This window comes from Thalassophryne amazonica, chromosome 4 (genome assembly GCF_902500255.1).
Source record: "Thalassophryne amazonica chromosome 4, fThaAma1.1, whole genome shotgun sequence".
Taxonomy (NCBI): Eukaryota; Metazoa; Chordata; class Actinopteri; order Batrachoidiformes; family Batrachoididae; genus Thalassophryne; species Thalassophryne amazonica.
The window spans coordinates 80148647-80176564 of NC_047106.1; the positions used below are offsets into that span (position 1 = coordinate 80148647).

The 27918-nt window shown below is 39.4% G+C and overlaps 2 protein-coding genes and 1 long non-coding RNA gene across 3 annotated transcripts in view; 1 reads left to right on the top strand and 2 right to left on the bottom strand.

Annotated features, from left to right (window-relative positions):
- slc19a3a (solute carrier family 19 member 3a) overlaps window positions 1–1130 on the bottom strand; it is a 28244-nt gene extending 27114 nt beyond the window's left edge. The window contains exon 1 of the mRNA XM_034168145.1: window positions 961–1130. Coding sequence (XP_034024036.1) covers window positions 961–1107 — 147 coding nt within the window. The 5' untranslated portion in view covers window positions 1108–1130. The remainder of the gene's footprint in view (window positions 1–960) is intronic.
- Window positions 1018–27750, top strand: LOC117508392. Its single transcript, XR_004560076.1, has 3 exons — window positions 1018–1136; window positions 23064–23246; window positions 27630–27750. It is a non-coding gene; the product is annotated as an uncharacterized LOC117508392 (long non-coding RNA).
- slc19a3b (solute carrier family 19 member 3b) overlaps window positions 1480–27918 on the bottom strand; it is a 30407-nt gene continuing 3968 nt past the window's right edge. The window contains exons 4-8 of the mRNA XM_034168142.1: window positions 27623–27887; window positions 23088–23239; window positions 13452–13644; window positions 8205–8346; window positions 1480–1633 (exon numbers count right to left, since the gene is read on the bottom strand). Of these exons, the coding sequence (XP_034024033.1) occupies window positions 1490–1633; window positions 8205–8346; window positions 13452–13644; window positions 23088–23239; window positions 27623–27887 (896 nt within the window). The 3' untranslated portion in view covers window positions 1480–1489. The remainder of the gene's footprint in view (window positions 1634–8204; window positions 8347–13451; window positions 13645–23087; window positions 23240–27622; window positions 27888–27918) is intronic.

Genomic DNA, 27918 nt, shown 5'->3' on the forward strand with positions numbered 1-27918 from the left:
ACACCACATCACAATAGTCAAAACGTTCTCTTACTCCCAGTCGTTAGAGGCTGCGAAAACAAAGTTATATTATAATAATAAGTACATCCAGCCCTTCATTCCCAGCTCAGATTGACCCCAGAGTGCTAAAACAAAATTGAATTCTCAGGATTGCATTAAGACAGGTGCAAAACAGCACATCTCCGTTCTCATGAGAAAGAAGACAAAGCTAAAACAAGGTTGAATAACACGTACATTCTCAGGGTGAAGTGCAAAACAGCACAACACCGTTCTCATGAGAAAGAAGACAAATGTACAAATGTTTAACAGTGATAACATATATACAAAATCCTTAACATTGTGTGAAATGTAAATAAAAACAGAATACAATGATTTGCAAATCCTCTTCAACCTATATTCAATTGAATACACCACAAAGACAAAATATTTAATGTTCAAACTGATAAACTTTTTTGTTTTTGTGCAAATATTTGCTCATTTTGAAATGCATGCCTGCAACATGTTTCAAAAAAGCTGACTGTTAGAAGGAAAGGTGACGTAACTCAGTGGTAAACATACCACTGTCCCAGCTTTTAAAGTCTCTCAGTTTGAACATTAAATATCTTGTCTTTGTGGTGTATTTAGTTGAATATAGGTTGAAGATATATATATATAATATATATATATGTTTTCAAATAATTATATTCTGTTTTTAATTTACATTTTACACAACGTCCCAAACTTCATTGGAATCAGGGTTGTACAAGCTGCCAATGAAATGACAAGGATCCACTCAGCCGTTATATAATTCCTCCTCATGCATGATGATGAGTATTGCTTCCTTCATAGCTATAAATCAGAGGTTTTATTATTCTGACTAGATTTTTACTCCTCGTCTGTAGAGATGTTTATCTCTACTGCAAGATCAAAGTATGCTGTTTTTGCTCTTTGAAAAGCTTCAAGAACGTTTGTCTTTATCACCTGTTCGGTTGTCAGATTCTTGTCTGGTCCGGTCAGGTATGGGGTGAGGAACGGTTCCAGAGGTTTGACGGTGCTGAAGAATCCATAAATGCACAGCAGAGTTGTGGGAAACCGCCAGTCTGCCCTCCACGTCTTCACAGACTCCATCTGCCTCTGCTCCAGTCTGCCTGTTTCAGGTGTGTGTGTGAGAGAGCCTGAGCGCAATACTGTTATTCTTCTGGTTGGAAACACCTTAAATTGTGAAAGTGCTGCTGAGCATGTTTTCTCAATCAACAACCCGGTCGAAAGGACAGCAAAGGCTTGGTCATGGTCCACCTCGAGATGAGATACGTGTCACAAATTACACATGCAAGCAGATAAAACTCAGGATGTTATCTTTATTAATATGTGTGACTAATCCATTAAAACAAAAGCACTTTTATTGGTCCATTTGGCTTTGTCAGTTTTTCAACAGATAAGTTACAGATAAAACATGAAAAATCTCTGTAAATTAAATTACATAATTACAAAGAACAAGAGTATGTGTTGCTCAGAAATGCTCCTCAAAGATCATGTCCACACCAGGCTCACGCTCCTGTTGCTTGGCTCCTGCACGATTTACGCAGGCGGTGTATGATCCTCGAATCAGAAAGAGCACCGAGATGACTCCATAGTAGCTCCCGTACATGATAAACTGCAGAGAGAGGGCCTTTTGTTACTCCGCTGACAAATTCAACTGACATAAAACATGTCTGCATGCAAACATGAATGACGACCACCAGGTGTCAGTCTCTCATCATAGTTTGATATTCCACAAAATGAGATTTAGGCCAAGTTCACACCAGGCGCCATGTTGTCACCCAGATATTTTGCAAATGGGGAAAAAGGATGCCCTCTGTGTTGTGTTAAAATATTAATATTGTTTTGAAATTTTTAGGCAATTTTTAGTGCTGTCTATGTGATACAGATTTATTTGGGGACCGATACCAACTGATATTAGGAAGCAAAAAAAAAAAAAAAAAAAAATTATACCAATATATCTGCTGATTTTTACATAAATAAAAGATCATGAGTCTTAACATTTCATTATCAAACCCTTATGACAAAGTATTATAAGTGAAGTTTGATGTTTTATTGTTTAAATGTGAACTTTCACGATAATATTAATTAAAAGGAAATCCAAGATAAATTAAAAAACAATTTGGCTGTTCTGAATATGGTCGAAGAGTTGGACAAAAGAGCAACCTGGACAAACACATGATAATTCATACTGGACACGCGCCTCAAGTGTCCTTGGTTCCACTGTGAAGGGCTTTGCCAGCAGAGATCTTGGTATGAGGGTGTTTCAAAGAAAACAAACCCCAGCTAAAAACTCCACAAATTGCTTAGGCACCAGGGCGTGTGAAGAAAGTAATGGTGCAACTTCTCCCAGTACTGCGGGGAGACATTTCTCCTGTGGCAACATTCAGCTGGGTGATCCACCAGATAGTTCTGATTCTGGATCCCAGCAACAACACCATCAAAGGGTCAAAAGAATCCACTGAAACTACACCATTGTGAGTTGGTCCATTGGGGAGAAGAAAAAGATCTTTCACTGCTTCGCTTACTCAAACATGAGAAGTGGGGCAGGAGATCAAAGGCAGTATTTGAGGAGAGGATAGGTCACCATCTTGAAGACAGCCCTCAGATACAATGTCAGTAATATTAAGGGTGCAACTTTAGACCCCATGTCTGGGGCCCACTGCACTCTATTAGAAGGAAATTCAAGACAAATGAAAAACAAAACACAAAAACAATTTGGCTGTTCTGAATGTGGTCAAAGATTTGGACAAAAGAGCAGTCTGAACAAACAGATGGTTATTCATGTAATGGCGGCACGGTGGCTTAGTGGTTAGCACTGGCGCCTCATAGCAACAAGGTTGTGGGATCCCGGCCTTTCTATGTGGAATTTGCACATTCTCCCCATGTTTGCATGGGCTTTCTCCGGGCACTCCAGTTTCCTCCCACGATCAAAAACATGCTTATTTAGGGTCTGCTCCTTCTCTGGCCCTGACCAAGGCAGCATCTACATCCTACATCTGGAGTTAGTCCCCGGGCACCGGACTATGGCTGCCCACTGCGTGGTTGGATTGTGTCTAACTGTAATTAGGATGTGTTAAAGGCAGAGGACAAATTTCGTGGTATGTATATATTTCACAAAAAAACAAATCTATTTTGTGCGGCACTCAAATGTACTCAAATTATGTGATTTAAGATGTTACAAAATGAACTGTTCTTCTGACCATGCAGTTCTGTGTCAATTTAGTTAGTTCATTTACTTAGTTTAGACCAGAGGATCCTCTGTTCAAGTCCCAGCCTGACTGAAAAATCACTAAGGGCTCTTGGGCAAGGTCCTTAATCCCCTAGTTGATCCCGGTGTGTAATGGCACCTTGCATGGCAGCTGCCTGACATCGGGTGAATGTGAGGCACTGATGTGTAAAGCGCTTTGGGCAGCTGATGCAGATGGGAAAGCGCTATATAAAAATGCAGTCCATGTGCAATGACAATAAAGGCTATATTCTATAATTTTGTATTTTTTTTAGATGGCCTTGTAGCCATTTTTAATTACCGGTAATTTCTGGGTTTTTTTTCCCTGTATCTTTTATGTTTGTTTTTCTGTGTGTTCATGGGGACCATGATGGAAATAATACGTCTGTGCTTTTTCATGACATCCTCTGCAAATGTATGTATGTATATTGTCATTGTTATATCATATATTTTGCCAAACAAATCCATCAATCAGTCAAAACTTTATTATACAACCCCTGGCAAAAATTATGGAATCACCGGCCTCGGATGATGTTCATTCAGTTGTTTAATTTTGTAGAAAAAAAGCAGATCACAGACATGACACAAAACTAAAGTCATTTCAAATGGCAACTTTCTGGCTTTAAGAAACACTATAAGAAATCAAGAAAAAAAATTGTGGCAGTCAGTAACGGTTACTTTTTTAGACCAAGCAGATGGAAAAAAATATGGAATCACTCAATTCTGCGGAAAAAATTATGGAATCATGAAAAACAAAAGAACGCTCCAACACATCACTAGTATTTTGTTGCACCACCTCTGGCTTTTATAACAGCTTGCAGTCTCTGAGGCATGGACGTAATGAGTGACAAACAGTACTCTTCATCAATCTGGCTCCATCTTTCTCTGATTGCTGTTGCCAGATCAGCTTTGCAGGTTGGAGCCTTGTCATGGACCATTTTCTTCAACTTCCACCAAAGATTTTCAACTGGATTAAGATCCGGACTATTTGCAGGCTATGACATTGACCCTATGTGTCTTTTTACAAGGAATGTTTTCACAGTTTTTGCTCTATGGCAAGATGCATTATCATCTTGAAAAATGATTTCATCATCCCCAAACATCCTTTCAATTGATGGGATAAGAAAAGTGTCCAAAATATCAACGTAAACTTGTGCATTTATTGATGATGTAATGACAGCCATCTCCCCAGTGCCTTTACCTGACATGCAGCCCCATATCATCAATGACTGTGGAAATTTACATGTTCTCTTCAGGCAGTCATCTTTATAAATCTCATTGGAACAGCACCAAACAAAAGTTCCAGCATCATCACCTTGCCCAATGCAGATTCGAGATTCATCACTGAATATGACTTTCATCCAGTCATCCACAGTCCACGATTGCTTTTCCTTAGCCCATTGTAACCTTGTTTTTTTCTGTTTAGGTGTTAATGATGGCTTTCGTTAGCTTTTCTGTATGTAAATCCCATTTCCTTTAGGCGATTTCTTACAGTTCGGTCACAGACGTTGACTCCAGTTTCCTCCCATTCGTTCCTCATTTGTTTTGTTGTGCAATTTCGATTTTTGAGACATATTGCTTTAAGTTTTCTGTCTTGACGCTTTGATGTCTTCCTTGGTCTACCAGTATGTTTGCCTTTAATAACCTTCCCATGTTGTTTGTATTTGGTCCAGAGTTTAGACACAGCTGACTGTGAACAACAAACATCTTTTGCAACATTGCATGATGATTTACCCTCTTTTAAGAGTTTGATAATCCTCTCCTTTGTTTCAATTGACATCTCTCGTGTTGGAGCCATGATTCATGTCAGTCCACTTGGTGCAACAGCTCTCCAAGGTGTGATCACTCCTTTTTAGATGCAGACTAATGAGCAGATCTGATTTGATGCAGGTGTTTTTTGTGTCATGTCTGTGATCTGCTTTTTTTCTCCAAAATTAAACAACTGAATGAACATCCTCCGAGGCCGGTGATTCCATAGTTATTGCCAGGGGTTGTAAATAACTAAAAATATAACCAACATATGTCATGCTACAGCAGTCACTGCGTCGCATCTCATCATTTGCATAAAATATACTTCCTGTCTACAACCCAAATTCCAATGAAGTTGGGACGTTGTGTAAAATGTAATTTAAAACAGAATACAATGATTTGCAAATCCTCTTCAACATATATTCAATTGAATACACCACAAAGACAAGATATTTAATGTTAAAACTGATACATTTTATTGTTTTTGTGCAAATATTTGCTAATTTTGAAATGGATGCCTGCAACACATTTCAAAAAAGCTGGGACAGTAGCAACAAAAGACTGGGAAAGTTGATGAATGCTCAAAGAACACCTGTTTGGAACATTCCACAGGTGAACAGGTTAATTGAAAACAGGTAAGTGTCATGATTGGGTATTGGAATTGGGGTTGTACTTTGGCCAAGCAACCACTTGGCTGTTGTTACTGTAAAATACCCACTCTGGCTGAAAATTAATAGCAGCTGGTCACTTTCCCTCTGTTTCTTGTATGTGGGACCCCAAAATGGGGGTCCCACCCATGATTGAAAGAATTGTAAACAATACTATTGCATCACTTTCTGCTGGACCAACTATGTAATGACACAATTTCCAAAAATCAAAGCCTTTGCCGCATTCTTTATTAAAATAAAGGTTTTCATATCAGCAAAAATAACGCAGATACAGATATTTTTGTGAAAGGCTCATATCAGCCAATATTGCCGACCAACCAATATATTGGTCGGGTGACTCTAAATAGCCCTTTTTTTCTCCTCTTCCACAAGCAACCAAAACAACGCCATCCCCAAATAAGTAGCAAGACATCTGAATGCCACATAGTTATTTCAGACAATGTATGATTAATGTGATTTATAATTTCATAAATCTACATGAAAGACAAATTTAACATTTGAAAAACTTACATAGCTGAACATCAGCCATTAACGTCACCTTCAATCAATCAATCAATTTTTTTATATAGCGCCAAATCACAACAAACAGTTGCCCCAAGGCGCTTTATATTGTAAGGCAAGGCCATACAATAATTATGTAAAACCCCAACGGTCAAAATGACCCCCTGTGAGCAAGCACTTGGCTACAGTGGGAAGGAAAAACTCCCTTTTAACAGGAAGAAACCTCCAGCAGAACCAGGCTCAGGGAGGGGCAGTCCTCTGCTGGGACTGGTTGGGGCTGAGGGAGAGAACCAGGAAAAAGACATGCTGTGGAGGGGAGCAGAGATCGATCACTAATGATTAAATGCAGAGTGGTGCATACAGAGCAAAAAGAGAAAGAAACAGTGCATCATGGGAACCCCCCAGCAGTCTACGTCTATAGCAGCATAACTAAGGGATGGTTCAGGGTCACCTGATCCAGCCCTAACTATAAGCTTTAGCAAAAAGGAAAGTTTTAAGCCTAATCTTAAAAGTAGAGAGGGTGTCTGTCTCCCTGATCTGAATTGGGAGCTGGTTCTACAGGAGAGGAGCCTGAAAGCTGAAGGCTCTGCCTCCCATTCTACTCTTACAAACCCTAGGAACTACAAGTAAGCCTGCAGTCTGAGAGCGAAGCGCTCTATTGGGGTGATATGGTACTACGAGGTCCCTAAGATAAGATGGGACCTGATTATTCAAAACCTTATAAGTAAGAAGAAGAATTTTAAATTCTATTCTAGAATTAACAGGAAGCCAATGAAGAGAGGCCAATATGGGTGAGATATGCTCTCTCCTTCTAGTCCCCGTCAGTACTCTAGCTGCAGCATTTTGAATTAACTGAAGGCTTTTCAGGGAACTTTTAGGACAACCTGATAATAATGAATTACAATAGTCCAGCCTAGAGGAAATAAATGCATGAATTAGTTTTTCAGCATCACTCTGAGACAAGACCTTTCTAATTTTAGAGATATTGCGCAAATGCAAAAAAGCAGTCCTACATATTTGTTTAATATGCGCACTGAATGACATATCCTGATCAAAAATGACTCCAAGATTTCTCACAGTATTACTAGAGGTCAGGGTAATGCCATCCAGAGTAAGGATCTGGTTAGACACCATGTTTCTAAGATTTGTAGGGCCAAGTACAATAACTTCAGTTTTATCTGAGTTTAAAAGCAGGAAATTAGAGGTCATCCATGTCTTTATGTCTGTAAGACAATTCTGCAGTTTAGCTAATTGGTGTGTGTCCTCTGGCTTCATGGACAGATAAAGCTGGGTATCATCTGCGTAACAATGAAAATTTAAGCAATACCGTCTAATAATACTACCTAAGGGAAGCATGTATAAAGTGAATAAAATTGGTCCTAGCACAGAACCTTGTGGAACTCCATAATTAACTTTAGTCTGTGAAGAAGATTCCCCATTTACATGAACAAATTGTAATCTATTAGACAAATATGATTCAAACCACCGCAGCGCAGTGCCTTTAATGCCTATGGCATGCTCTAATCTCTGTAATAAAATTTTATGGTCAACAGTATCAAAAGCAGCACTGAGGTCTAACAGAACAAGCACAGAGATGAGTCCACTGTCCGAGGCCATAAGAAGATCATTTGTAACCTTCACTAATGCTGTTTCTGTACTATGATGAATTCTAAAACCTGACTGAAACTCTTCAAATAGACCATTCCTCTGCAGACGATCAGTTAGCTGTTTTACAACTACCCTTTCAGGAATTTTTGAGAGAAAAGGAAGGTTGGAGATTGGCCTATAATTAGCTAAGATAGCTGGGTCAAGTGATGGCTTTTTAAGTAATGGTTTATTTACTGCCACCTTAAAAGCCTGTGGTACATAGCCAACTAATAAAGACAGATTGATCATATTTAAGATGGAAGCATTAAATAATGGTAGGGCTTCCTTGAGCAGCCTGGTAGGAATGGGGTCTAATAAACATGTTGATGGTTTGGATGAAGTAACTAATGAAAATAACCTTATGTGCAGTATCTGTTTTTCTGCTTACATACCTGTGTCACAATGTCCAGGCCCAATGCAGCTTCATCGACCACAATGACTGTTATCATAGTCTGCAGTGACAGTGCTACAAAAGTGTTGATCCCAAATGTCAAAGCGTAGCATTCCATGGACATATTGGCTGCAATCTGAAATCTAAAAGGGCAATTCAAGTTTCATGTTTGAGAAAACTGATCCCATATCCATCAAGCATCATATTTAATGCCAGTTTCAAACCAGACCAAAGGGCTAAGGTTCAGGTCATGTCAGTTTTAAAACCTATACACAGAAAATTTTGCTGAGTAAAATATACTCTGCTGGGATAACATTTGGTCCCAGTATAAATAGAGTAAAATACACATATAGAGTGAAATCAGCTGTACCGTCTTCTTGTCAAATCAAGTGTTTCTACTCGAATAAAAGTTGATTTTACACTGTGACAATCTATTTAACTCTATCTGGACTGGGACCAAATGTTATCCCAGCAGAGTAAATTTTACTCTGCAAAATTTACTGTGTGTGTTTGCTTCTGCTGAATCCAGTCCTCATAAATAGAAAAATATATTCCTACCCTTGGAATTGTCCACGGTTTAAATTTAAACCTGAAGCGAAACAAATAAACAAAAACATAAAATAGTTGATTGTATGTTTTACCCACTTCAAATGAGTACAGTATACACTTTTAAGTGTATTTACTGAGTCTGTGTGCATAGCTCTATATCAGCTTTGCAAATCACTGAAATTGATGTCCATTTTTCTTTGCAAAACTAATGAAGCGGCTGACAGCATGCATGGGGATTGTGAAAGAAAATAGTTTTTCACTCCAGACAACAAATGGTCAATTATACTGAGTCTGCACTCTGACCCAGCCATTCCAAAACATTAGTTTTGTTTGTCATTCCAGTGCATATTTCGCTTGGAGTCACTGTCACAGTGGAAACAAACCTCCCAAGTAGCAGAATGCATGAGGTTATCCTCAAATATGTGACAGGATTTTTTGCTGCATTCATTTTACCCTTTTAAGCCTCCCATTAAATGGAGCAGAGAAGCATCCCTGCAGCAAGATGCTGCCACCATTAAGCCTGGTGGTTTTTGATGTCTACTCTTAGGCTTACGGCCAACATTGTATATCGTTTGATTTACAAAAAGTTCCGTTTTGATCTTCGTTGCTCACTTCAACTATCTGAAGGGACTTGGGAGTGCAGTGCTACTGGCGGTTAAAAAATAATAATAATGATAATGCTGGAAGCACTATTGGTTTTGGGCCCCAAACACATTTCAAATTTATAAACCCAACTATTTTTACTCTACAACCTAAAACAAACAAACAAAGCAACAGAACACTCAGAGCTAGTGTACTATACCCCTCCCGTCCTCTGTGTATGTGCCCTTGAGTGTAATGGGAGTGCTACTGCTGCGTTCCATTGCACATTGGACATTTATTAATTCAAAGTTGGTATTTCAAATGTCCAATCTAAATGCATTACAGTTAGAATTATTGCATAAAACCCACAATCAAATACTATATAAAAGTAAAAATGAATGAAGAGGGTATTCTGTTTACTGCTCACTGTATGCGCTGCCATATTGCTGTGATGTTAGGTAATCTCCCATTGATAGGGGGAAGCCTTCCATCAATGGGCAATTACATTGGTCAACAGGATTTTTCTAACATGGAGTTTTTCAATGGATTTTTGGTCACTTGGGGGTGCTGAATTGAAATCTAATGTTAGTTTTTTCCAATCATACCACATTTTTGAGATATGAAAACATACGAGGTCTATTAGACAATAAACCGACCCTTTTATTTTTATTTTTTAACTATATGGATTTGAAAGACGTGCGATTCCACCAATCATGCTTGAACCCTCGTGCGCATGCGTGTCGGTGACGTCATTTCCCTGTGGGCAGGCCTTGAGTGAGATGTGGTCCCGCCCTCTCGGCTGAATTCCTTTGTTTCACACGCTGCTCGAGACGGCGCGTTGCTTTATCAAAATTTTTTCTGGACCTGTGAGGAATATCTGAGTGGATACTATTCGAGAAATTAAGCTGGTTTTCGGTGAAAAGTTTAACAGCTGATGAGAGATTATGGGGTGTTTCTGTCGGTGTAAGGACTTCCCACAGAGCGGGACGTCCTGCAGCGCTTCCAGGCGCCGTCGTCGGCCTGTTTCGACCTGAAAACATCCTAATTTAAGGCTTAATTCACCCAGGACGTCGTGAGAGAACAGAGAAGATTCAGAAGAGGCCGGCATGAGGACTTTATGTGGACATTCCACTGTTTAAGGACATTTTTTAATGAAAGACGTGCGCGCAAATTCGCAGTCGTTTCCGTGACGACTCGGCGAATCTGTGTGCGCCGCGACAGGAAAAACACCTCCGTGTTGAAAACCAATTGTAAAATTCAGGCGGCTTTTGATGGCTTTCAACAAGTGAGTAACTGAGAAATTGTTTAACAGCTTGGGCATGTTCCAACTTGCCCGTTAAGGTTTCCAACGCCGCCTCGGAGCGCAGATCGCCGTCAGGCGCCGTGGGCCGTCCTTAAAGCGACACTTACACACCAAAATCTCTCATCAGCCGTTAAAATTTTTACCGAAAACCAGCTGAATTTATCGAATGGTGTCCACTCAGTTGTGCCTTACAGCTTTGAAAAAATTTTGATCAAACAAAGCAGCAGTCTCTGAGCCATTCCTAAACAATGAAAAAGTCGACGAGAGGGTGGGCGACTCCTCACTCAAAGCCTGCCCACAGGCGAATGACGTAACCGACAGGCGTGAAAAAACTCTCGCATGCCCACGAGGGTTCAAGCATGTCTGATGTAATCACACGTGATTCAAATCCATATGGTTTTTGAAAAAAATAATAGTAGACCTCGTATTTCTTGTGTCAAGCATTGAAACAAAAGCTGCAGTCTCACACACCTCTTCAGCACCATAAACAATATTACAGCTTTTGTTCATATTTCACAAACCTGGTTTAAAAACTGCTTCTGAAGCTGCTTTTGTACAAGATTAGTGGCATCAAACTCATGAGTGAATGAGAAACTTTTTTGTAATCCATCAATAAGGAACATACAGATTGCAAAAAAACGTGATGTGATAGAGAAAATCCGAGCTCAGATTCAGATTCATCATCCCAAAGTAACCCTAAATCAGTTCTCAAAGTCCATGCAAGAAATATATATATATATATATATATATATATATATATATATATATATATATATATATATATATATATATATATATATATATATATATATATTTGTTGGCCAGTGTTATTTATTAATGAAAAATGATCCTGAATGTGCATCTACCTCTAGATGCAATCTACTCTTGCTCAATCTACTGTTTACATCTTCACCCAGTATGTTTGCTATCCATTAATGGACACGTCGCACTGAAATCATAACAATTAAGATTTAGGCAGTTAGTGACCATCCAATGATCCACCGGGATTACTTTGTGCACTTCCATGACCAGTTTCAAAGTACATGGCATTCGCAGTAAACAGCTACGGAGACTTCCGAAAAAAGTAGTTGTGGGTACTCGGGTGTTTCTGACACGTGACATAGTTACTAGAAGCGTCCCAGTGTGCGCTTCAATGGAATGCATCTGCTAATGTTAAGAACTGAGACACAGATTAATTCCAAAGTTTATACAAGTGTGATGTTGTGTTATAATGACTCATTTTTAAGTGATAACTGTTCATTTTGATGCAGTCACGGTAAAGCCAGCAGCTGTGAGAAGATTTTGTGCACCTGCGGCAATTAGTCATAAACACAGCCTGTTAAAAACGCCAATAAGTGTTGTATATAACTGTGAAAAATCTAACATATATGTATATGTATATATATATATATATATATATATATATATATATCTGTGTCATCATGTTGCCTGTACAAATGTCACGGAGACATTCCACGTCCAATAAGCGGCAATAATCAGCTGACATGCGAGTTAAAACAGCGTAACAGCTGTTTTCGACCCGCATGTTAGCTGTTTTTTAAAGGGATTATTCAACATTAATTCTCTTTTAAAAAGTTCCTTATAGAGTGACAGTTTTATGACATTTGAGAGTCTACAAGCTTAATACTGATTATATATTGTTCAAATTCAGTCCGTCTAAATTGGGGGTTAAGACAGCTGCTGCAGGTGCGCGCGCGCACACACACACACACACACAGTAACTCAAAGTAAACAAAAAAATACTTTAATTGAAAGCTCCATTTAAGAGAACACAAAGCAAATGATGAAAAAGAAATTAACATTCCACTCACCCCTGTGTAAAGATTTCCAAATTAGTCCACAACAAAAAGAAGCCCTCATGCACGCGTCACACACGCGATAGCAATTGTGATCGCCAGCCATGGAACGGTCCACTCACTCGGATCCACAGCCAGAGATCATTTTCAAGTTCTACTGGGCCAAAGAATAATGTCCAGGTCCACTTGCTCTCGGGTTTTTATGGGACGCGCATAATGTCCAATCGCAGCTCTGCCTTCAACTCAAATTCTGTCAGGATTGAGACACATTAGAGAGTCCGTTATCTCCTGAAAATAGCGTCTTCTGAGTTTTTCCAATATGAGACATACATCTGCGTGTCCAGGCGTGCCAATGATCCCAGCAGCATTAAACCAGCAGCTGTGACACAGACGGCAGCGTCACGACACTTTACATTCCAAAATCCGACAGACTCTGAAAAAGTTAAAAGTTTTGGGATGAAGTGTGTTGTCTCCTCTGTAAATCCGTGCCACTGCTTTCAAAGAAAAGCTCAGAAGCTTCGTTATTGGGCATAACCTCATTCGTTTTGCTCTGTCTGTCTCTGTTTGGGTTTTTCTGTTTTGCTATTAACTACGTCACACGCAGAGAAATGCAGAGAATTGCCGAGTGAGACGCTTTCCAGAAATGCACCTGTTACCTGGCTTTGGGAGAGGAATAAATAACATCAGAAACCACTAAATTATGAGCACATGTGTGCAGGAAGACTTACAATCCTGAGTACTTTGATGTTGTGTTGCTAACTGGGACGTTAAAAAGCATGGAACATGTCCTTTAATATCCATCTGAGATATCTCACTTACAATTAGAGAAAGAAATAAACAAACCATGCCACAAACATTCACATTTTCATGAAAGTAAAAAAAAAAAAAAAAAAAACAGTAAAATGTTTAAACATTGTTTGTATATTAACAGGAAACAATATGGGATGAATATGTTATTCCATAAACACTGTTGCAACAAAGACTGCTGTGATCTTACGTTGTGATAGTGATGAGGAACATGTAGGAGGATTTGAAGATGACGTATCCAGCATAGCATGCCCAGATACTGCTGGTGAGCCCCATCAGAAACACAGCACCTGCTCCTATGGCTGAGAACAGGCCTAAAGCCAGCTCACCCCACACAGTCCAGGTCACCTTGATGTGACCCACAGAGAAGGCCGCTGCAGCACCTGCCCCATAGAAGAGGTGATTAGTGAATCCATTTCACTTCGGCTGTTGTTGTGCATCTTTGCTGTGACCTCTTGACTCATTAATTAACTGAAACACAGACCTTTGAACGTTATCATGAAGGAGAACGTGTCCTTTAATCAATGCCTACGGCCTCTGCACTCCCACTGTGTTATGAATCACATGGCCTGTCTTTTAGAATCAACTGTCAGCAATAATCTGAGAAGCCATTACTTTTTACCTCTATCACCTCTTCAGATGCAGTCAGATTGAATATCAGCCAAACACAACACAATGCTGCTATTCTTTTCAAAAATTGATGTGAATTTCAAGTCAGTCATTTATCCAAATATTACCATTAATGCTATGTTTGATTTGTATGAATTGGGAGCTTTTATAACTTTGCAGTCAGTCATGACAACTTTTATTAACAATGTTAATATTTGTGTTGTAATCTTTACAGTTACTCTTCTTCAATAGGAAGACAATCCTCTGATCTTGACAGTGGGCCTCATGCAAGAATCACTTGTACGAACAGATTTGATCATAAATACTAGTGCAGTGCCGTAGGAAGTTTGTATTCCTATAGAAAATTCTGAGAGGAGCATGTTTCATGTCAAAATAAAGCTATTATATATATATATATATATATATATATATATATATATATATATATATGAATGAATGAAAACTGTTTATTTCGAACATTTGATACAACAACAATTACAAGATAGATCAGTAAAGACAACAACAAACAAGTTCCTACTGTGTACCCAACATGTCCGAAAAGGGGTAGGGTGAAGCATCAGCTTATTTATCCCACCCCTTCTTCCCCACAACCAGTAATACCCTTTGCCACATATACACATGGATTCCTACACACCTAAACCGATATCAATATATATATATACATACACACATATACACACATATATACATATACACACATATATACACAAACATAAATATACACCTACACATACCTACTTACATACAAAATACTATATATTTACAAGCTGAAGCAAAAAACAAAAACGCCCTAACCCTCATTACCCTTCCTCCTCCCTATACCTAGAAAAAAAACATGTTTTTGTACCGCTGTTTGAACTGGTTCATGCTTGGACATTGCTTGAGCCCCACTCCCAATCTGTTCCACATCCTCACCCCACAGACAGAAATACAGAAACCTTTTAATGTTGTTCGTGCCCACTGATGCTTTAAATTAAATTTCCCCCTCAGACTGCAATCCCCTGATCTGTTAAAAAACATATTTTTAATATTTGCTGGAAGTAAATTGTTTATTGCTTTATACATGATTTGTACTGTTTGAAAATGAACCAAGTCTGTGAATTTTAAGAATTTGGATTGTAAAAATAGTGGATTTGTATGATCTCTATAGCCAGTATTATGAATAATTCTTATAGCTCTTTTCTGCATTACTGATAGTGATTGTGTTGTACCTTTATAAGTATTACCCCATACCTCTGCATAGTACTGTAAATATGGTAAAACCAGTGAGCAGTAAAGAATGCGGCGTGAGTTGTGGTCCAGAATATGTTTCGCTTTGTTTAGAACTGAAATGCTTCTTGACAGTTTACTTTGTATATGTTTTATATGAGTCTTCCAGTTTATCTTATCATCTATTATCACCCCCAGAAACTTATTTTCATGTACCCTTTCAATATCTACCCCCTCGACTTGTAACTGAACCTGTATGTCTGTATTACAATAGCCAAATAACATGAATTTTGTTTTACTTAAGTTTAATGATAATTTGTTTCTGTCAAACCATATTTTCAATTTTCCCATTTCTATACTGATCCTCCTCAGTAACTCCTGCAAATCCCACCCTGAACAAAAAATTCTTGTCATCTGCAAATAATACTAATTTTAATATTTTGGAAACATTGACAATATCATTTATATAAATTAGAAACAGTTTTGGACCCAATACTGACCCCTGTGGGACGCCACAAGCATTGTCCAAGCATGATGATGTATATTCCCCCAACTTCACAAACTGTTTTCTGTTACTTAAGTAGCTTCTCACCCAGTGCAACACCAACCCCCTAATCCCATACTGTTCAAGTTTACTGATTAATATGTCATGATTGATTGTATCAAAAGCCTTTTTAAGGTCTATAAATATTCCAACTGAATGTAATTTGTGGTCTATGGCGTTTGTAATCTCCTCAACTGATTCTATTAATGCAAGTGATGTTGAACTATGTGCTCTGAATCCATATTGACTATCAGTAAGTAATTTATGTTTATTTATGAATTTGTCTAATCTATTATTGAATAACTTTTCTAATAATTTGGAAAATTGTGGAAGCAAAGAAACAGGTCTATAATTTGTGAAGTGGTGTCTATCCCCAGTCTTATACAGCGGCACAACCTTAGCTATTTTCATTTGATTGGGAAATTTACCAGTTTGAAATGATAAGTTACAGATGTATGTTAATGGTTCTACAATCCATTCAATGACCTGTTTTACCACCACCATATCAATTTCATTTAAATCGGTAGATGTTTTATATTTACAATTATTCACAATGTCTATCATTTCTTTTCAATCCACTGCTGTGAGGAACATTGAACAGGGATTTCTTTCTATGAGATTATTATCCCAATCCTCAGGTTGGGAATCGGGAATTTTTTCTGCCAAGCTTGGTCCAATATTTACAAAAAAAATTATTAAAACCGTTGACTACCTCATCCTTATTTTCCTTCTTGACATTATTATCAATGAAATACTGAGGGTAACTCTGTTTTTTATTACCATTTTTGATAATGCTATTTAATATATCCCATATTCCTTTAATATTGTTTTTGTTATTATATAATATGTTACTATAATATTCCTTCCTACATACCCGTATAATATTAGTTAATCTATTTTTGTATTTCTTATATCTATTTTCTGCCTCTTTAGTCTTTAGTTTTATGAATTCTCTATACAGTGTATTTTTCTTATTACATGCATTTCGTAACCCTTTCGTCATCCATGGTCGATCTTGAATTTTTTGTTTTCTGTAGTCTTGTTTAATTGGACAATTTTTATCATATAATGATGTAAATATTTGTAAAAAAGTTTCATATGCACTATCAACATCACTTTCACTGTATACCTTTTCCCAGTTTTGCTCCTGTAAATCCTTCTTTAGTGTGTTCATGTTTTCCTCTGTCCGCACTCGCCTGTATTTTATTTTCTCCTCTGGCTGAGTCCGCCGATGGTTTCTATTATAAACGATGAAAACTGGTAGATGATCACTAATGTCATTGATTAATAATCCACTCACAGTGTTATTCTCAATATCATTGCTGAATATATTATCAATTAAGGTAGCACTATGGGATGTAATTCTGCTTGGCCTGGTGATTTTTGGATATAAACTCATACTGTACATTATACTGATAAATTCATCTGTTATTTTATGCTTATTTGGACTGAGCAGATCAATATTTAAGTCACCACAAATGAACAGTTTTTTGATTAGTTTTTGAGAACATTTTTCCCATACAGTCAGTGAATGTTTCAATACTAGATCCTGGTGCTCTATATATACAGCTGACTAATACATTTTTGCTTTTTTCTTCACATATTTCAATAGTTATACATTCTAATAAGTTATCAATCACAGTTGTCATATTGTCTACTATTTTATAATCCATGTTCTTATCCACATACACAGCCACTCCTCCTCCACTCTTATTCTTTCTGTTTACACAATTAAATTCATATCCATCCAGTTCAAAATCCATTCCTTTATCTTCATTGATCCATGTTTCTGATATAGCAATTATGTTAAATATTTTTTAAACTGACTTAAATATTCTTTAATGTTGTTAAAGTTTGCATATAGACTTCTGCTGTTGAAATGGATTATTGATAATTTGTTATCCGTTTTAATGATCCGATTAAACTGTTCATCTGTATAATAGCAACAACTGTCATTGATATTTGAGAAGAAATTATTGTCCGGGTCTATATCGTGCTCCAAGTCCAGTACATTGTGGTCTGTGTATTTAAATGTTCTCAGTTCTACTTTTCCATGATCAGCAATCCTTTGAGTTATATCCTTCTTGTCTCCAGATGTAGATGATGTAGTAGATGAATAGGTTCCTCTGGTCTGTGTCATGGTGTTGTGATGTGTTTGTGTCCTCATACCTTATTGGTCGTATTTGTCCAGATCCTCGATGTTCCTGATTACCGTAACCTTCGCTTGTCCTGGTGTTCCATTTAATTTGATAAATGTTTTGCAGTTGGATGTCCATGTCTGTTGAATTTTTCCCTGCTTTTTTAAGAAACGAGCTTTCCTGGCGATGTCTGCGTTTCTTTTGGTCAGATGTTCATTGATGAATACGTTTGTTCCTTTAAGTTTCCGTCCCTGTTTTAACAATGCCATTTTATGTTTTCTGTTGACAAACCTCATTATAACTGCTCGCTTGTCTCCATCCTCTCTCCTGGGCAGGGGGTGACGCTTCAGTGTTATTACAGTCCATTAGATTGCAGGAAGTCAGCCACCTGTTGTTCCACTGAGCTGGCCTCCTGCTCGCTGGCCTCCCCTCCGCTGTCTTCTGACACCGCCCGTGCGTAGGATCGAGGTTTATTTAATATGAATTCCTGTAATAATAACGTCGTTCATCCTTGTGTACTGTTCCAACTCCGCAACACGGTTCTCCAGGTACACCAGACGCCGGTCTTTGTCGGCATTCTGGATCCGGAGAGCCTTCACTTCTTCCACCAGCTCAATAATGGATTTCTGCTGCATTTTAACAACAGAGATTTCCTCAGACAAAAAGTCCAGGGACTTCTTGATATCGTCTCCCTCCTCCGCCGTCAGTGCCTTCTTCGGACCCATGGTCAGATAACTCCGCGCTGGCGCCTCGGGCCTCGGTAAAGCCGCGCCGGTGGATGTGCGCTGACGCCTCGGGCTTCAGGTGTAGCCGTGCCGGTGGATTGATCTAGTTAACTAGATAACGATTTGTTTCACAGTGTAATCTTCACGTGCCTTAACTAAAGCACTCCATATATATATATATATATATATATATATATATATATATATATATATATATATATATATATAACAAAATAAATGGAAGAAAAAGAATTTGAAAATTAATCCCCAAAATTTGCACAATAAAGGATGCACACACACACACACACACACACACACACACACACACACACACACACACACACACACACACACACACACACACACACACAGGTGTTTCTTGCTTTACAGATAGATGTGCACAAGTGATTTATGAAAATTTCCGACATTCATCAATTTTCTCATATTTTGATTTTTTTCGTAGGTACAAACAAAATGTACAAATGGTTCAGACCTGCAGTAGCAGTTCTGCAGTTAGTCTGCTGTCATCCAAACTTAGGTTTTCAGGAATTGATTGAATCATTTATTTCGTGTCAGTTTTAGCTTGAAAATCCTACATACTAAATTACATGTCACCAGTATTTATTTTATCCTGTGTAACTCTACAATTTGAATTGTAGTGTTACTGTAAATGTCTTCCTGCAGACTAAACATATGTATTTCAAATATGATGAGGTGCAGACAACTAAAGTTCCTCTTCAGTTCCATGTTGCTGATCTCTGTGTCCTCACTGGACATTTCTGACATGCATCGGTGGGTTGTGCAGCCTTATTTGGGATGTTCTTTAGGGCCCTTTCATACATAGTACAAATGTGGTTGAATTGCACATGAAGTGTGCATGAAGCAGGACATGTATGCAATATGTGTAAAATTGTAGCTGCCTCCAATGCCTCAAACACCTGTTGCTACAACTGTTTGTGCACACCAGTGGCTGAAAGACAGTGTGTGCACTATGAGAGCCCATCGATCCCTCTTACAACAGGTGTCAATCAAATTCCAGCTGACACACACGAACATCTAACACCGCTCGCTTGGCACTTAGAAAATGTGTGGCCATTCACGCAATTAGCACAAAAACAGTCAGCAGATGATCATTGTCGAGCTGGATGTGAAATTTGTCTCAGTGCCCCACGAGTGTGGCTTTGCAAACAGACACAGTGACACGTTTGTGTGTGCGCTGAACTGATGGGGGTAGCCGCCAACAGAAGCGGCTGTGAAGATCTGTGGGTCTGGACATCACGGCTGGAGAACACATAACGTGTTTGGATGGACATGACCTAACAACTGCCCACTGTGACGCGCACGTGTCTGCTTGCTGTCCTTACATGGACATACATGAAAACATATCGCTGTCACAATGGGCTGCAGCGAGTGTGCGCATGGCGCGCACACTGACAGGTTACCCCAGGTGAAATGGACCATCAGATCATAACATGCACCGGGCGATCTGAATGTCACATGACCCTTGTGAGCTCTGTTCCAAATAATGCGGTGTCAGTCCTGTGGTGCGCCGTCCACAAGACACGCGTGTTGGGCAGAACAAATGTGCCAGGCCGGCTGGACACACTGCCAGCTGATGTGGACATGATAGCGCACTGCTTCTCATTCATGTCATTTCATGACTGTGTGTCTGTGACCATGAGTCATCTACAGAGGAACAGACGGATCACACTTGTATTGTCCGCTTGATAAGAGGGATTCAATAAAATGCGCTGTTTTTATATGATGTGTGGTTTTATTATTTTTTAAATATGCCCATGTCCTTCTTGATGTCAGGCATTTTCCCACATGTTTTACAGGACAGCAATGATAGCTCAGTAGTAAAGTTTCTGGCTGGCAGTCAGAGCTTTTGGAAATTGCAGGTTCGAATCCCGTGGGTGGCATGTATTTTTTTTTTCCACAGCAACTGTGTAACGTGGTTACACATTGCGCAGCTGCTCGCACTGTATTCCCGCATGCATGAAACCATCGCAGCGGCATTGTGCATGCCTGCTGTTGGCTCAGTGTTTTTGTATTTCACTCACATGAGCTGTTCCGCCGTGATTCGCCCTGAGTTGTACTTATTTATCTTTGGCTGCTTTCAGTGATGCCGGTATTTGGTTAGACTCTTTCTCTCTGATTGTTCTGTCTGAGTTATTTTCATTAGTTACTTCATTCAAACCATCAACATGTCTATTAGACCCCATTCCTACCAGGCTGCTCAAGGAAGCCCTACCATTATTTAATGCTTCGATCTTAAATATGATCAATCTATCTTTATTAGTTGGCTATGTACCACAGGTGGTGGTGGTACATAAGGTGGCAGTAATCAAACCATTACTTAAAAAGCCATCACTTGACCCAGCTATCTTAGCTAATTATAGGCCAATCTCCAACCTTCCTTTTCTCTCAAAAATTCTTGAAAGGGTAGTTGTAAAACAGCTAACTGATCATCTGCAGAGGAATGGTCTATTTGAAGAGTTTCAGTCAGGTTTTAGAATTCATCATAGTACAGAAACAGCATTAGTGAAGGTTACAAATGATCTTCTTATGGCCTCAGACAGTGGACTCATCTCTGTGCTTGTTCTGTTAGACCTGAGTGCTGCTTTTGATACTGTTGACCATAAAATTTTATTACAGAGATTAGAGCATGCCATAGGTATTAAAGGCACTGCGCTGCGGTGGTTTGAATCATATTTATCTAATAGATTACAATTTGTTCATGTAAATGGGGAATCTTCATCACAGACTAAGGTTAATTATGGAGTTCCACAAGGTTCTGTGCTAGGACCAATTTTATTCACTTTATACATGCTTCCCTTAGGCAGTATTATTAGACGGCATTGCTTAAATTTTCATTGTTACGCAGATGATACCCAGCTTTATCTATCCATGAAGCCAGAGGACACACACCAATTAGCTAAACTGCAGGATTGTCTTACAGACATAAAGACATGGATGACCTCTAATTTCCTGCTTTTAAACTCAGATAAAACTGAAGTTATTGTACTTGGCCCCACAAATCTTACAAACATGGTGTCTAACCAGATCCTTACTCTGGATGGCATTACCCTGACCTCTAGTAATACTGTGAGAAATCTTGGAGTCATTTTTGATCAGGATATGTCATTCAAAGCGCATATTAAACAAATATGTAGGACTGCTTTTTTGCATTTATGCAATATCTCTAAAATTAGAAAGGACTTGTCTGAGTGATGCTGAAAAACTAATTCATGCATTTACTTCCTCTAGGCTGGACTATTGTAATTCATTATTATCAGGTTGTCCTAAAAGTTCCCTGAAAAGCCTTCAGTTAATTCAAAATGCTGCAGCTAGAATACTAGCGGGGACTAGAAGGAGAGAGCATATCTCACCCATATTGGCCTCTCTTCACTGGCTTCCTGTTAATTCTAGAATAGAATTTAAAATTCTTCTTCTTACTTATAAGGTTTTGAATAATCAGGTCCCATCTTATCTTAGGGACCTCATAGTACCATATCACCCCAATAGAGCGCTTCGCTCTCAGACTGCAGGCTTACTTGTAGTTCCTAGGGTTTGTAAGAGTAGAATGGGAGGCAGAGCCTTCAGCTTTCAGGCTCCTCTCCTGTGGAACCAGCTCCCAATTCAGATCAGGGAGACAGACACCCTCTCTACTTTTAAGATTAGGCTTAAAACTTTCCTTTTTGCTAAAGCTTATAGTTAGGGCTGGATCAGGTGACCCTGAACCATCCCTTAGTTATGCTGCTATAGACTTAGACTGCTGGGGGGTTCCCATGATGCACTGTTTCTTTCTCTTTTTGCTCTGTATGCACCACTCTGCATTTAATCATTAGTGATTGATCTCTGCTCCCCTCCACAGCATGTCTTTTTCCTGGTTCTCTCCCTCAGCCCCAACCAGTCCCAGCAGAGGACTGCCCCTCCCTGTGCCTGGTTCTGCTGGAGGTTTCTTCCTCTTAAAAGGGAGTTTTTCCTTCCCACTGTCGCCAAGTGCTTGCTCACAGGGGGTCGTTTTGACTGTTGGGGGTTTTACGTAATTATTGTATGGCCTTGCCTTACAATATAAAGCGCCTTGTGGCAACTGTTTGTTGTGATTTGGCGCTATATAAATAAAATTGATTGATTGATTGATTGATTTGTACTAGGTGTGAAGGGGCCCTTATGGTCGTTCACTCTTCTCATAAATGTGTGCTGATTTACACAAATACAGATTTATGAGATTTACACTTTCTCTGGATTTACAAGTGTCTGCTGATTCTGGTGTAGCATGGTCACTCTAGCCCACCATATGAAAAATGGTTTTTGAAATTATTACATGTATTTAAGAATACATATAAGTTGTTACATGTGGCCCAATATTCAAAAGAACCATGTGTTTTTGTGTAGTTTCTTTTTCACTCTTGCTGCTGTACAAGTGCCAGGCCTTTGCTGGATAACAGTTTTTCTGTGGTGATACTTCTCAAATGTTCTATTACACTCAAATGTTTCAAGTGTGACAGTGGAAAATGTAGCTTTGCTCTATTTTCTTGTCTCTGTCTCAGATGCACGCCAACAACCTGTCTTACCTACGAGAGCGCAGACAGCTTCTACCCCTCCATTATAGACCGAGGATGTGGCAGATGGTTTGATATGGTCCCACATCAGCTGGATATAGTTGAAGATCTGCCCATAGCCAGCTGCTGCCAGAGCCCACCACAGAGACCAGTAGATTAAATGCCTGGATGGTGATAATTATCATGCGTAGTGATACACTTGGGATTACAAATAATTTACAACAATGAAACTGGCTCTCCTTACAACTTTTACACATGCTCAGATTTTGATTAAAAAAATGTATGTGAAATTCAGTACAATATTCAGAATATCTGTGTACGTGGTGTGTCCATAAAGTAACGGTCCTTTTTATTTTTTAAAAAAACTATATGGATTTCATTCATATGTTTTTACATCAGACATGCTTGAACCCTCATGCGCATGCATGAGTTTTTCCACGCCTGTCGGTGACGTCATTCGCCTGTGAGCACGCCTTGTGGAAGGAGTGGTCCCGCCCCCTCGTCGGATTTTCATTGTCTGGAAATGGCGGAATGAAAAAGGACACAAGTTCTCTTATACTCACTCGACTGGTAAGCACTGAAAGCCGAGATAGGCATGTCCAAACTTGTCCTCTAACACTCCGAAACGGAGGTGTTCCTTTGTCTCGCTTCATCAGCGAATCGGTCGTGACGCGCGAAGCCTCCGCGTGGCTTTCCATGACAAAATCTCTTGTTAAAAGTGAAATCTGCTGGAAAATGGCTGATGTCCAGCTCTTGTGATAACCAGAGAAAGAGCACACGACGGTCTCGTATCCACAGAACCATCAGCTTAGAAATGATCCAGTGGTTTGTGCCGCGACGTCGTAGCTCGGAGCGCGGCGGACCGACTGTCCTTAAAGGGGTCCTTAAAGCTGTAGTTAAAGTCCCTATTCTCTGTGAAGCCCGTAAAATTTTCATCGAAAGCCAGATAAATTTTTCGAATGGTTTCCAGGTGCCAGTCTCTAACAGCTTCTGAAAAAATACTGATCGAAAAAAAGTCCTTTTCATTCCGCCATTTCCAGACAATGAAAATCCGACGAGGGGGCGGGACCACTCCTTCCACAAGGCGTGCTCACAGGCGAATGACGTCACCGACAGGCGTGGAAAAACTCACGCATGCGCACGAGGGTTCAAGCATGTCTGACGTAAAAACATATGAATGAAATCCATATAGTTTTTAAAAAAATAAAAAGGACCGTTACTTTATGGACACACCACGTATATACCATCTTGCCAAACGTAGGTACATTGTTCTCTCTGTGACTAATTCAACTACTCCCTGCTGGTTACCTATGATGTAAGTATCAAGTGTCTACCATGAATTGTTAGTGAGTTATGAAATAAAAAAGCTGTTCATCCTAATCAAAATGTTAATACGAGGTTTATTAGAAAACTAACCGGCAGTTTTATAAAAAAAACAAAAAAAAAAACTATGTGGATTTGAATCACGTGCGATTACACCAGACATGCGTGAACCCTCGTGCGCATGCGTGAGTTTTTTCGCGCGTGTCGGTGACGTCATCCGCCTGTGGGCAGGCTTTGAGTGAGCACTGGTCCAGCCCTCTCAGCTGAAATCCTTTGTCTGAGACGCTGCTGGAGGCGGCGCGCGTTGCTTTATCAAAATTTTTTCAGGGCCTGTGAGTGGACACTATTCGAGAAATTCTGCTGGTTTTCGGTGAAAAGTTTAACGGCTGATGAGAGGTTGTGGAGTTTCTTTCACTTTAAGGACAGCTCACAAAGCGGATCGGCGCCGCGCGGTCGGAGGTTGCGTCCGTCTGGCTGTTTCGAGCTGAAAACTTTCTAATTTAAGGCTCTGTTCACCCAGGACGTCGTGAGAGAACAGAGAAGTTTCAGAAGTCGTCGGCATGAGGAGTTTATGCAGACATTCCACTGTTAAAGGAGATTTTGTAATGAAAGAACGTGCGGGCAAATTCCCCGAGTCGGTTCCGTGACGACGACGCAAATCCGTCTGCGCCGCGACAGGAAAAACACCTCCGTGTTGAAAACCATTTGTAAAATTCAGGCGGCTTTTGATGGCTTCAACAAGTGAGTATCTGAGAAATTGTTTAACAGCTGGGCATGCTCCAACTTGCCCGTTAAGGTTTCCAATGGAGGTGTTTTTCCTGTCGCGACCTCCCGCGGTCGGGTCCGGCCCAACATGCGAATCTGCCCGCACGTTCTTTCATTACAAAATCTCCTTTAACAGTGGAATGTCCGCATAAACTCCTCATGCCGACTTCTTCTGAAACTTCTCTGTTCTCTGACGACGACCTGGGTGAACAGAGCCTGAAATGTGGTAGTTTTCAGCTTGAAACAGCGAGACGACGACGCCTCGGAGCGCAGATCGCCGTCAGGCGCCGTGGGCCGTCCTTAAAGCGACACTTACACACCAAAATCTCTCATCAGCTGTTAAAATTTTTACCGAAAACCAGCTGAATTTATCGAATGGTGTCCACTCAGTTATGCCTTACAGTTTTGAAAAAATTTTGATCAAACAAAGCAGCAGTCTCTGAGCCATTCCTAAACAATGAAAAAATCGACGAGAGGGTGGGCGACTCCTCACTCAAAGACTGCCCACAGGCGAATGACGTAACCGACAGGCGTGAAAAAAACTCTCGCATTCCCACGAGGGTTCAAGCATGTCTGATGTAATCACACGTATTCAAATCCATATGGTTTTTGAAAAAAATAATAAGGTCAGATACTTTTCTAATAGACCTCGTATATGCACCAAACAAGCCTGAAATCTACTTTTAATGTACTCCCCTGTCCCCATAGATTCATTAAAACAAAGAGGACGTAGCGACAACTACAAAACTCATGTCCCAAGTGGTAGTGGCTACAAGTACGAAATCTTAGCAGTGGTGGGCACACTTCCGATAATCCGATAACAGATAATTATCAAAGATAATGCTTTCATTATCGGATTATCTTTTTAGATAAATTTAAAAACCATCATCAGACTAATTATCTTCCGATGAATTACCATCTGATAACTTTTAGAGCGATAACGTACTAAACTAAGCTGAACGGTGAAAAACATTTTTAAAACTGTTAAAGCTGTTGACACCTACCTGTTAAAAGTTTTCTAATAGGCATGTTCTACCCTCTGCAAACAGAAACCACTCTATCATCAGTAAACAAAGGAGAACTAGTGACCAAAAAAAAAAAAAAAAAAAAAATCATTTTCTTGAACACCATGTTAATATAATCGCAATGTCACCAAGTCATCCAGAGGCATACATGTTTAACTTATGGTTCAAATTTTAACCACTCATTTTAGACAAGCTATTTAAAATTATTGTCATGTCTGAAGTTTATAAAGTGAAAATATCAGATATATGTTTTCGTTTTAAAGTAATGTGCTAATTTTTAAGGTTTTGTGAGCACATGCTGTGCCAGGCAGCAATGCATTATGGGTAGCATAAGGTAATCTCAGATGTTCATGACAGGACAAATGCATTTCAGGGTCCACAGATAACAGCATTAAACTCTAGTGCCTAAAACTCTCATGAATATATTCTCTGGGCTTATAGACGTTAGTGTATTTGCGTTTGTTAAATTCCACGCATCTTAAATGTAGCAGACACGGATTATCTGGAATTTTGTTTGACATTTTTTCAAGGCCGCTACTGCCATCTACTGGCCAGGAGTGTTCATGGCAGTATTAAACGTCTGGGTACATGGCTACTCTCAAAGTGTTGGTATTGTCCATTGTCCAGGCGCTTTTTGTGTGCATATATTTGTTAACTTTGTATTCTAAAACTACGGTTAGAAGTAATTCTGACTCCTTATCGGTCCACACGGATGAGGTTGGCGCCATGTTTTTAGTTTTTGTGGAAGTGACGACAAGAGAATAAGGCTCCTGATTGGATAGAATTTTAATCAGTACCGCCACCCAGAGGTTTGGCAGACTAATTACAACACATTTATACGGTTTGTTGTGGATGGATTTTTTTTTTTTAAACGACGTAGTGTGGATGAAGTTTTTCCCCAAACTGAAAGGGTAAGATATTCGGTTTTACAAATACCCGACAACGTGTGTACATGGCCTTATGTCTGTGAAAGGCACTATATAAATAAATTTACTTACTTACTTACTAATATTGAGTGCACGTTTTACAACATCATAAAAGTTTTAAAACATGCAATTGCGATGACACTTCCAGGGCTCCATAAAAATGCCTGTTTTTACAAAAGCACATTTATCTTTAAACCAACAAACGACACACATCACATTAACGTGTTGGTTTACATAATGGATTACTGAACCAATCACTGTTTAGCACTTTTACCCAGAATGCTTTGCGGTCTGTGTTTGTTACAAAACCTCAGAATTAGTTCTCAAATTCTGTTAATAAAAACCTGTTTTATGTGAGTACTACTAGGATCTGTTATAGCCGCCCAGTGTCAGAGGGCCACACACTCTGTGCATCAGCTGAGCGAGCATGGAAATGTCTTGTTCCTGTAGCCACGACCACAATGTCCCACATGTTTGGTACCATGTGGTTGGACATAAAAATTCATACCTGGAAGAGTATGACTGCTTGAAGCTTTCCCAGAGTAGATGCACAGCACTGATGATGTTTTCTCTGCTGCACCAGCCTGCACAGACACTACACGTCGTCTTATCAGGCTCTGCACCGGCCTGATTATTATCCTGTGAATCTACTCTTGTAGATGTTCCACCTTTGAAGAACATGCTCCTCTGTGGCATGGGTAACCAGAAGGAGACAAGAAAAGCCATGCTTACAATTCCCAGAGTGATTGCATTGATGTAGAAGTAGTCCATTCCTGTTGATTAGAGGTCATATTTTGTCATTTT